Source organism: Phalacrocorax aristotelis, chromosome 8 (assembly GCF_949628215.1).
Source record: "Phalacrocorax aristotelis chromosome 8, bGulAri2.1, whole genome shotgun sequence".
Lineage (NCBI taxonomy): Eukaryota > Metazoa > Chordata > Aves > Suliformes > Phalacrocoracidae > Phalacrocorax > Phalacrocorax aristotelis.
Window position 1 is genome coordinate 46556993 of NC_134283.1, and position 12111 is coordinate 46569103.

A 12111-nucleotide genomic window follows, 5' to 3' on the forward strand; every position below is an offset into this window, starting at 1 on the left:
ATGATTGTTTGATGTAATATTTTTTTCTAGATAACCTGTAGCAGGTTATTTTACGTTATACTATCATAAAATAGGGGCATAGCTGTTTTTGTTCTTACTGGATACATGCCTGTCTCTGAGCTGATTTGTTTACTGTTGCATGTGTTTCTTATAGCTTGGATATCTGTGATTAAAATCTGAATGAGAGCAGATATGCATTAATATGTATGCTGCTGCAGGACTAAACTTACCTCTGGATTTACATCTTCTAGGGGGCCAAAGGTAAAGCCAGCCTGCCTAACTTCTTAGACCATATCATTGCTTCTGTGGTGGAAAATAAGAAGACATCTGATGCTGCAAAACGAGCTAGTAATTTAGCTGACACACAGAGAGAGGTGAAGGAAATGGTAATGGGCTTAAATGTGCTGGATCCACACACTTCCCACTCTTGGCTGTGTGATGGCAGACTCCTTTGCCTTCATGATCCTAGCAACAAAAACAACTGGAAGATCTTCAGGGAGTGCTGGAAACAAGGCCAGGTGGGTGATAACAAATAGCCAACCCTTATTGCTTATAAGTATCCTGAAATTTTAGCCTGTACATTAGTTATTGACAAGTCCATTCAAACTTTGGCTAATTGCTCCTGAGTGAATATGATGAATGAAGATTTCAACTGTAGCACTGTAAACAGGGGATACAGAGGCCCTGTCCCCTCCATGCTGTACTGACTCAAGCCCATGTGCCCTTGCACACTGAGCTTTTCTCAGCTTACCAGTAGGAGGGTGTTTGCTGTGACAGCCTTTTCAGTTGTGGTGTGGTTTGTGCTGAACATACTCTACTACAGCCCAGTAGTGAATCCACTATGATTTCCTGAATGCATCCTAGTATCTACCCTGTACTTGATGCTTTATAGCCGTAGTAAAAGGTCCGTTCCTTCCAGTTGCAGCACATACAAGAACAAAAGTGCTGCATGTAGTACAGCCTACAGCCTGTGTGAACCCAAGTATTATTTTGAACTCAGCATCTCACATATTGAGCACTCTCCTGAGTTGTCGGAGGGGGTCATCAACCAGTTAGGCCTTCAGTCGAGACTCGACCTTAGACCTGCTGCCAGCATAGCTACTTTTTCAGATCTCAATCCATAGTGCTACATCTTAGACTTCTCCAGAGAGTCATAAAGATTGGCCTGGTAAAACAAGATGAATCTTAAAAAATAGGTGAGTGGCTGCTGCTGAAGAAGTGCACCCATAGCTCTAACAGAATATGGTGTCCATCAGTGTTCAAACTGCGTTCTTGGCTCTTGGTTCTGCAGCTACTGGTGACACTGTTACCTTAACCAACTACTCGGAATTGAGGCCATTGATGCTAGGCGGTTATGTGCCTCATCATCTTTTCTGGAGATGTCCTTGTTGTCAGCTGTTCTGTTGTTATTGTGCTAATGCTCTTGGGACTCACATTCCATACTTATTTGTGGTTGCTCACAAGACATGCAGACTACTGAGCTGTAGCGGACGAACAGATCAGGATGCATGTTCCTCTTTTGGCATCAGGGTCCATTCCTGCCAGAAGTACAGTACTTTTAAGCTCAGCTTAACTGCACATTCTCTGGGTCCCCGGGGCATAACTAGCACGTAGCCATGAGAACTGCAGAGACTGTGGCACCACCAACCACAGAGTTACCAGTTCCTGTTTCTGACTCCCCTAGCCAGCTCTTAATAGGTGGAAGAGGCTACTGTGCAGCATACCCTTGCCTGTGTGACTAGAAACTTAGCTTGCTGCTGGTATTGCCAGCTTTCCCCCCAGCTGCAGTAGTCTTCCTGTCCTGATTTTTTAGAGTGTGCAGGGGTCTCGTCTTTTTTTTTTTTAACTGGTTGCCTCTTCCTGATTTATGAAGAATTTCAGATCATTCTTTTGCAGTGGTGTGGTGCCAGTCATCTGCCCAACTTGGCGAAGAGCTCCTTAGTTTCTAGTCAGTATACTCTCAAAATTTTCTCAGTCCTCTCTGTCAGCAAATACTGTCCCTCTGAGGAGGATCCTAAATATTTTGGGAGCTACTTAAAGAAGATGTGGTTGTCAGTTTCTCTGCAAGTGAGACTAGTTAATCACCAGGTGCAAGATGCTACACTTGGCTATGGGGTTCTTGACTATTAATGAGTCCTGAGAAATTACTTACAGAGTCTAGAGATGTGATTACCAATCTTCTGGCAGATGTGTAGCTTGCGGTGTGCATCACATTCCAAGCTGGTGCACACTCTGAGGCTCTGGCCGCAACTGTCATGCTCACGTACTATTTGTGACCCTCTATTTTAGGCTTTGCCCCAAGATGTCTTACTGATGCTTTGGATGCCTTTATTGTTCAGAGGACCCCTTGTATAGAATCATAGAGTCATTAAGGTTGGAAAAGACCTCTGAGCTCATCAAGTCCGACCATCAAACCAAAACCACCATGTCTCCGAAACCATGTCCCAAAGTGCCATGTCTACATGTTTTTTTTAACACCTCCAGGGATGGTGACTCCCCCACCTCTCTGGGCAGCCTGTTCCAATGCCTGACCGCTCTTCCAGTAAAGAAATTTTTCTCAATAGCCAATCTAAACCTCCCCTGATGCAAGTTGAGGCCATTTTCTCTCATCATATTCCTAGTTACTTTGGAGAAGAGACTAACACCCACCTCACTACAGCCCCTTTCAGATAGTTGCGGAGAGTGATAAGGTCTCCCTTCAGCCTCCTCTTCCCCAGACTAAACAACCCCAGCTCCCTCAGCCGCTCCTCATAACACTTGCTCCCCAGACCCTTCCCCAGCTCTGTTGCCCTTCTCTGGACACGCTCCAGCACCTCGATGTCCTTCTTGTCCCAAGGGGCCCAAAACGGAACACAGTATTCAAGGTATGACCTCACCAGTGCCGAGCACAGGGGTACCGTCACCTCCCTGCTCCTACTGGCCACACCAGTGCTGGCACAAGCCCGGGGACTGGTGGCCTCCTTGGCCACCTGGGCACTCCTGGCTCATGCTCAGCCGGCTGTCAGCCAGCACCCCCAGGGCCTTCGTCACCGGGTACTTTCCAGCCCCTCTGCCCCAGGCCTGGAGCGTTGCCTGGGATTGTTGTGACCCAAGTGCAGGACCTGGGCCCCTTGGCCTTGTTGAAACCCATACAGCTGACCTCAACCCATTGATCCTGTCCAGACCCCTTGTCGTGGTTCAGCCTCAGCTGGCAACTAAACACCACGTAGCCACTCGCTCACTCCCCTCCACCCCTGTGGGATGGGGAAGAGAATCCGGAGAGCCAAAGAACTTGTGGGTTGAGATAAGCACAGTTTAATAATTACAATAAAATAATTATTGTCATTATTATTATTATTATTATTATGTTAATATAATAAAATGGAAAAGGAAGGGAAAGAAAAAAAAGGAAAAAAAAACACAGAAACACGAACGATACAACCGCTCACCACCCGCTGACCGATGCTGCCCCTCCCCGACCCACGATGGCTGCCTTCCTCCCCCAGCCAGCTCCTCCCAGTTAATATACTGGGCATGATGTTACATGATATGGAATATCCCTTTGGTCAGTTTGAATCCGCTCTATTAGCTGTGCCCCCTCCCCTCCTGGCTCCTTGTGCCCCCGGCAGAGCTTGGGAAGCTGGAAATGTCCTTGAGTAGTACAAGCACTGCCCAGCAACAGCCAAAACATCTGTGTGTTATCTCAGCATGAGAACAATGTTAAGTTCAAAGCATAGCACTATGCCAGCTAAAGTGAAGAAAACTAACTCTATCCCAGCTAAAACCATGACACCCCTCTGCAGAGCCTTCCTGCCCTCAAACAGATCAACGCTTCTACCCAATTTAGTGTCATCCGCAAATTTACTGAGGGTTCCCTCAATCCCCTCATCCAGATCATTGATGAAGATATTGAACAGGACCGGCCCCAACACCGAGCCCTGGGGAACCCTGCTCATGACAGGCCATCAACTGGATTTAACTCTCTTCACTACTACTCTCTGGGCTTGGCCTTCCAGCCAGTTTTTTACGCAGTGAAGAGTCCACCCATTCAAGCCATGAGCCGCCAGCTTCTCTAGGAGGATGCCGTGGGAGGCAGTGCCAAAGGCTTTGCTAAAGTCCAGGTAGACACATCCACAGCCTTTTCCTCACCCACTAGGTGGGTCACCCTGTCATAGAAGGAGATCAAGTTGGTCAGGTAGGACCTGCCTTTCATGAAGCCATGCTGGGTGGGCCTGATCCCCTGGCTGTCCTGCACAGGCATGGTGAGTGCACTCAAGATGAACCGTTCCATAACCTTCCCTGGTACCAAGGTCAGGCTGACAGGCCTGTAGTTCCCCGTATCCTCCTTTCCGGCCCTTCTTGTAGATGGGTGTCACATTGGCAACCCTCCAGTCATCTGGGACCTTCCCTGTTAAGCAGGACTGCTGAGAAATGGTGGAGAGCAGCTTGCCGAGCTCCTCCATCAGCTCTCTTGGTACTCTTGGGTGGATCCCATCTGGACCCATAGACTTGTGAGTGTCCAGGAGGCTCATCAGGTCATAAACTGCTTCCTCCTGGATTATTCTGTGATCAATCCCTGTCTTCCAGCTCAGGGGCCTGAATACCCTGTGGATAACTGGTCTGACTGCTAAAGACTGAAGCAAAGAAGTCATTGAGTACCTCAGCCTAGGCGAGTCCCTTGCTCATTCAAGGATTCTCCAGTGATATTGCCCTTACTTGAGTTTCCTGCTGAAATGTGGAAAGCAATCCAACTGAACTACTCCCATTACTGCATGAGGGAGAGCAGGTGACCCAGGCAGGCATTCCTGTCTTGACAAGGCATTTCTTCAAGCAGAGATTCTCTCAATAAACTCTGTTCTGTGACAGTTCTCCCTTGGCTGACATCCCCCTGTACATCCCAGTTGCACTTTAAAAAGTGAAGTCAAAGAACATTAATTCTACCATCATCCCCCAAATCATCTTCCCCTTCCCATTTTGTAGGCTGGAAAAGGTTAGTTGGAAAAAACCTTTTATCTACCGTCCCCAGCACAATAAATGTACACTGGACACTAGATCTGATCAATATGAAGATCTTAACCATGGTAGCATCCCAAATTGTTAAAAGAGAAAATTATTTTCCCTTTAATAATTGGATAAAGAATGGCACTCTTACAGTATCATGCAGAAAAAGCAACATTTTTCAACTCCTCTGTCTTAGAAATTGTCAGAAATAAGTTAAACTCTGTCTTATCCCAGAATTCACTGGCAGACCATAGGATTATTTCTTTCAGGAGCTGTTTTTCAAGGCCATTTTGCCTTCCTGAACATGGTGGTTGCTCATCTGGGGATACTATCAGGATTCTCATTCAATAGCAGCCTGTTCTTTTCTGAGATTTCATACTAGGCTTTCCCTTTTTTGAGATACTGAGGATTTGGGGTGGTGTTGGGAGAAAACAAATAATAGCTTCCAGTAGTCAGAGAGCAGATCTGTCAGGAAATGTCTACCAACCAAGTCCACTATCCTTTTTTCTCTTGCAACCCTACCTGTGCTCTTCACTAGAGAGAGCATTTTCTTTCTTCCATGAGAAATTCTTTCCTTAATAGCTGGAAGGGTTCTACTACGTTAAGTGGATTTTTTTTTTTTTTTTTTTTAAATTTTTGCATTCAAGTGGTCAAGTGAATACAACAGGGGTCAAATTTAGTCATTATTTTCCTGGACTGTAGAAGACTAATTTATCAGCTTAAAGTCTACCTGGCTGCAGTTTCTGCCCATCTTGTGAAAGGTACTGTCATTTTACTCCTCATCCGTGATCCCTAGGTTATTGTAGAATATGATTAAAACCTTTCCATTGCCTTAATGTTATAATTCCTGCTGAGATCAGGGAATATATTTAAACTTGGGATCAGTATGTCTGCTCTGTCATCTTAGGGAGGTTTGCTGCTTGTCAGGGCCTCGCATTTGGAACATAGTGGAAAGACTGCCAAAGCTTGTCTGTCCCTCAGACATTTATCCTCTGTTGCTCATCTGTACTGGCACGAACAATACTACTGGTGAGACTTGGACAGTATCAAGAGTGGCTCTCAGAGTAGTGGTCAAGGTTACGGAGCCCAGGTGGTTTTCTTACTTCTGCCAGTGACGGGTAGAGGGGTGTGGACCAATTCTGCTTGTCAAACATTGTTTGCGCAGCTGGTTTTAGCAATCAGGAGTTTGGGTTTTATGAACATGGGAACCTCTTTGAAGATTGAGGACTGCTTGGAAGAGATGGGATCCATCTAAGTGGGGCAAAGCATCTTTGCCAACAGGCTGGCCAACCTGATTAGGAGAGTTATAAGCTAGGAACAGTAAGGGAGGGAGAGTATGGCCAGTGATCAAGGAAGGAGTTAGTTGATTGGGTTAACATGCAAGCAACGTGGGGTGATGTGGACAGGAGAAATCTCATAATCAAGAAAACAGGGATGAAAGACGTCTACCTCAAGCATATGCACATAAATAAGGATCTGTGTATGTCACAGAATTGTGAGGAAAGATCTCATACCATTTCTGGGAAATGAGCATGACTAGGTGCCTTTCTGAAGTGCCTGTACACTAATGCATACAGCACAAGAAAATAAACAGAAGGAATTAATGTGCAGTTGCACAGCCACAGTCTCATTGGTATGATGAAGAAGTGGTGGGATAGCTTGTGCTACTGTAGTATGGCAAGGGATAGGTACAGGCTGCTCAGGAAGGACAGTTCAGGAATGACAGGCTGGGAAGGTGAGGAGGAAGCATTGCTGGTTTTGTGAGGGAGCAGCTGGAATGCATGAAATGGCATAGGAATGGATGATGAGCCATTTGAGAACTTTAGGGCCAGGATTAGCAAGCAGGTTACAGTGGGCAACATGGCAAGTATCTGCCACAGACCACCTGATCAAGAAGCAGCGATAAGGCCTTCTTCAGACACTGGGGGAGGCCCTGTGTTCACATTTCCTGGGCCTCATGGGGCCACCCTGATACCTGCTGGAGGAGCAACATAACAGGTCACAAGGACTCCTGAAGTTTTCTGGAGTGCATTGATGACAAGGTTCTGACACAGCCGATCAAGGAGCCAGCTAGGAAAGGGCACTCTGCTGGACCTCACACTTACACATAAAGAAGAACTGATTGTTAATGTGAAGGTAAGGGGCAGTTTTGGCTGCAGTGATGGTGGGGTTTGTCTCAAGATCCTGAGAGGAGGGAGCAAAGCAAAAAAGCAAGATCGCAAGCCTGGGGGGCTTCAGGAGAGCAGACTTTCACCTTTTCAGTTATCTGCTTGGAAAACATGGGATATGGACCTGAAGAGAAGAGGTGCTCAGGAATGCTGGTTGAATCATATTTATAACCTGCCTCATAGCCTTCTGTGATGAGATGACTGGCTTGGTGGATGAGGGGAGAACAGCGGATGCTTTTTTATCTTAACTTTAATAAGGCTTTTCACACTGTCATAATGTCATCAGACAAACTGATGAAGTACAGACTAGATAAATGGACAGTGTGGTGGATTTAAAACTGACTGAAATGCCACGCTCAGAGGGTTGTGATCACTAGCATGAAGTCTAGCTGGAGGCCAGTCAGAAGTGGTATACCTTAGGGGATCAGTATTTGGTTGAGAACTATTTAACATTGTCATTAATGACCTAAAGGGCCCTGAGTTAATGCATGCTCAGCAAGTTTACAGACAATGCGAAACTGGGAGGAATGGCTGATACGCCAGATGGTTGTGCTGCTATTCAGAGGGACCTGGACAGGCTGGAGAGTTGGACCAAGAGGAATGTCATGATGTTCAGCAAGGGAAAACGTAAAGTCCTGCACCTCAGGAGGAATAACACCCTGCAGCAGTACATGCTGGGGGTCAGCCAGCTGGAAAGTAGCTTTGCCTGGAAGGACCTTGGGCTCCTAGTGGCCAAGGAGGTGACTATGAGCCAAGAATGCGTCCTCGCTGCAAAGGGCAGCGGCATCCTGGGCTGCGTTAGGAAGAGTGTTGTCAGCAGGTCAAGGAAGCGCTCCTTCCCCTCTGCACTGGTAGAGGCTACACCTGGAGTATTGTCTCCAGTTCCGGGCTCCCCAGTATGAGAAGGATGTGGACTTACTGGAGTGAGTCCAGAGAAGGGCCACAAAGATGATTAAGGGACTGGAGCATCTGTCACATGAAGAGAGGCTGGGCGAGCTGGGACTGTTCAGCCTAGAGAAGAGAAGGCTTGGGGAAGTGTGGGGAGGAGATCCTGTCAATGTGTATAAATACCTGATGAGAGGGAATGAGGAAGAGGAAGGCAGACTCTTCTCAGCAGTGCCCACTGACAGGACAAGAGGCAATGGGCACAAATTAAAAACCAGAAAGTTCAACTTGAACACACGAAAACACTGCTTTTAGTGTGAGGGTGGTTCCTTCCAGCCTAAATGTTTCCGTGGTTCTGTAGGGGTGTTTTGCCTTTTGGGGGTTTTTTTTTGGTTTTTTTTGTTTTTTTTGTTTTTGTCCCCTGAAGTTGACAGGAGTAAAGTAACAACCCTTTTTTGTTTTCTTAAATCTCACTCTTCTGGAGTGAGGTTTCATTGCTGCCTTCTAGAACTTAAGGGCTATGTTGTGTTATATTTGAAAACCAAGGCCATTTCTGTTATCCCCAAAGTTGTTTGTTTGTTTGTTTGTTTTTCCCTCCATTCATTTCTGAATGAATACTTGTCCTCACTTAGGGAGTAAAATGGATACTAATCCTGTTAGAGGCCATCAGGGAATCCAAGTGTAGCAGTGGTTAATTACTGGAGCGTTTGTAAGCAATATAACTTTGGAGTTGCTTGTCTATAGCTCTGTAGGTATCTTTGCCTAATGCACTGATACCACGAGAACATCTAGGGGCATTTGTGGTGCCCAGAGTTGTACTGTGAATAAACCCAAGATCCACCTTCAGATCATTGTTAATGTATAGGGCACAGCTTGGAATTGATTCAAACTTGCATAGAAACGTGAACTGTCATTTGAACATAGGCAGCAGTTACCAAACCTAGAGTTCTTCAGGTGGCATAGGCCATGTGCAGGCTCACTTCATACCCTCTTTTCCTTTTCTCTTAAGTCTTGTAACTTTGGAGATAGTAGGATGAGAGGAACTGACAAGGGCTTGGTCAGTGTTGGGAGGATTGTCTGGTATACCTTTTCCTAGTATTGCTAGTTTAGCAAATGCCTTGAGCATTTATGAGAAGCAGCCACTCGGATCTCGGTGTGGAATGTATGTATATACGTGGTTAGCATAAACATCTTAAAATCCCTTTTGCAAGTGGCCAGCCACTTTTCTACTACTTGGTTTTGTACTCAGGAATTAATGATGATCCATGATTATACATAAAGAATGAGCAAAATAGTTAAAAAATTCATATCAGGATATGAAAATTTCGTATGAGAAGGCTTTACTACAAATGCTGTTTCTAGTGGTAGCTGCATTTGTGCTTAAAAATAGGAGAGGTGGTGGGAATCAACACCCGCTGTACTTCTACAGGTGAATTGACCTTGGCTGGATGCCAGACCCCTACCCAGCCACTCTCTCACTCCCCCTTCTCAACAGGATGGGGAGGAAATAAGGTGGAAAAGTTTGTGGGTCATGATAAAGACAGGGAGATCGCTTGGCGATTGCTGTCATGGGCAAAACAAATTCAACTCATGAAAAGGTAACTTAATTTATTGACAATTAAAAATAGAGTAGGATGGTGGGGATCAAGGACAAACCTAAAAACACCTTACCCCCAGCCACCCCTCCTTCTTCCTAAAGGCTCAGCTTTATTCCATCATCCTTGACTTTTTGACCTCCTTGCCCCCTGGAGTGGCCCGGGGAGGGGATGGAGAATAATGATGGTCATGGTCAGTTCATAACACTTCATCTCCGCTGCTCCTTCCTCCTCACACCTTTCCCCTGCTTCAGTGTGGAGTCCCTCCCACAGGATACCATCCTTCACAAACTGCTCCAGCACGGGCCCTCTCCATGGGCTGCAGTCCTTCAGGAATAGACTGCTCCAGTGTGTGTCCCCAACGGGCCACAGTTTCTGCCAGAAAACTTGCTCCTGCATGGGCTTCTCTCCAAGGGCCACAGCTCCTGCTAGGAGCCTGTCCAGCATGAGCTCTCCATGGGCTGCAGCTTCCTTCAGGGCATCTCCCTGTGCTGCAGTGTGGGGTCCTCCATGGGCTGCAGTGTGGATATCTGCTCCATTGTGGTCCTCCAGAGGCTGCAGGGGGGATACCTGCTTTCACCATGGTCTCTTCCACAGACTGCAAGGGAATCTCTGGAGCACCTCCTCCCCCTCCTTCTTCACTGACCTTGCTGTCTGCAGAGCTTTCTCTTGCTTCCTTCCCCCTCTCCCTCCCCCCACCCCCTAGCAGCTGCAGAGCATTTTTTTACTCTTTCTTGTTATCACAGAGGTGCCACCAATGTCAGTTATGGGCTCAGCTTTGGCCAGTGATGGGTCTGTTGGAGCCAGGGGGAACCATCCGTGTCCAGCATGGGGCAGCTCCCAGCCCCATCTCACAGAGCCCACCCCTGCTGCCAACACCTTGCTGTGTAGACGTAATACACTTGCCTTAGTAAGTCTAATACAATACCACTTCTAAGGCAACTGCACATGGCCTGGAACTCAAGTTTGCTTTGACTCTGGTTATTTGTTTGATGCACAAAAACCAGACATGGATGAAAATAGATTTGTGGTGTCTTTTGTATGATAGTAGCCAGGAGTCTCAGCTCTTAAGAAAGTTTGGCTGCATGTGTAAGAAATTTGGTTATGGTGGAGTAAGCATTCATCTTTGTATTCTCAGCCCGTGCTGGTATCTGGTGTCCATAAGAAGTTGAAGTCAGAGCTTTGGAAACCAGAAGCTTTCAGCCTGGAATTTGGAGATCAAGATGTAGATTTGGTGAACTGCAGGAACTGTGCCATAATTTCAGACGTGAAAGTGCGTGACTTCTGGGATGGCTTTGAGATAATATCTAGTAAGTAATATCTATGGCTGAATAGTTTAACTGAGCAGTCTGATTTGCTACCTTCATCTCCTCCTTTTCCACCTATTTTCTTAAAAACAAGCAAACAAAAAAATCCAAATAGCTCTCAGTCTCATCCAAAGAAGCCATTGCTCCTTAGATGTAGCACACCCTAGAAAATATTGGTGAAGATTAGGGCAGAGCTGCCCAAGAAAAATTCATCTGTACTACAGTGTGTTGGTGTGTCGTCCCTTCATGTGTCAAAAGATGATCCATTTCGTGGGAAACTATTCTTTTTTTTTTAAAAAACTTTCCTCAGTGAAATTAATGCTCAGTTACCATTATTGAGACAGTAAGCGATTTGACTACCCTTACTTTCCTTCTAACCTCAACATTTTTTGTAAACTAAAGGGAACCTGCAGAGCTAAAACAGACTGAGGCTTTTGATGATGAAATTCAGACTTGGTGGAATAAGTCAACTAAGTAAACTTGACATTGCAAGTTATTTTTATTGTAGATCATCTGTGAGTACAAATACACCTTTAAATGTATTATGAATAGCAATGCTATACGCATACCTCATGCGATAACACATTACTTAATGCTTGAGTTCTTCTTTGAGAAAATCTTTTGTCAAGGGTGGATGTGGAAGCTAACCAGTTAAAATTCCTGGGGGTATAACTGTTCAGAAAAAGAGCTTCTGAGAAGCAGAGCGCTCTGTTTTAGATTGTACGTATTTAGGTCAGAGTGGTCTTATATTTACAGATGTTAGTTGTAACGGTTCGTTGCAACTTTGCTGATTTTAGTGTTGTGTACAAAAATGTTTTCTGTATTTATTGCTATGTGCACATAGCAGGAATGGTGAACTATTGGATGACTTAATGCAATGTTTGCTCAACAGCGAACAAAAGGATTTGTAGACCCAAGAATATTCCCTTCCCTAGTCATTTTCCAGTCAAAGATCTCCCAACTTTTGACTTGTTTTTATATGGTTCCAAGTACAGTCTTGTATTTTGTACTGTTAAATTTCATACTATTTCTGCTATTACTCAGAAATAAATGGCCTAGAAGGATATAATGATGTGGTCTTTCTGTGTATTAACGGTAATTGGGAAACTTCACAAACCTTCACTTTTGTGCTAGGGTCATTCATGAAAATAGTAAATTTGTGTGGGTTGATTTATC

The 12111-nt window shown here is 45.4% G+C and overlaps 1 protein-coding gene across 4 annotated transcripts in view; it reads left to right on the plus strand.

Annotated features, from left to right (window-relative positions):
- The window catches only part of KDM3B (lysine demethylase 3B), a 75331-nt gene that overhangs the window by 51039 nt on the left and 12181 nt on the right, over window positions 1–12111 (plus strand). For 3 of the 4 annotated variants that reach the window (XM_075103068.1, XM_075103069.1, XM_075103070.1), the window contains 2 exons: window positions 252–518; window positions 10767–10938. In XM_075103068.1, the coding sequence (XP_074959169.1) occupies window positions 252–518; window positions 10767–10938 (439 nt within the window). The remainder of the gene's footprint in view (window positions 1–251; window positions 519–10766; window positions 10939–12111) is intronic. The other variant, XR_012662197.1, reaches the window with a different exon arrangement.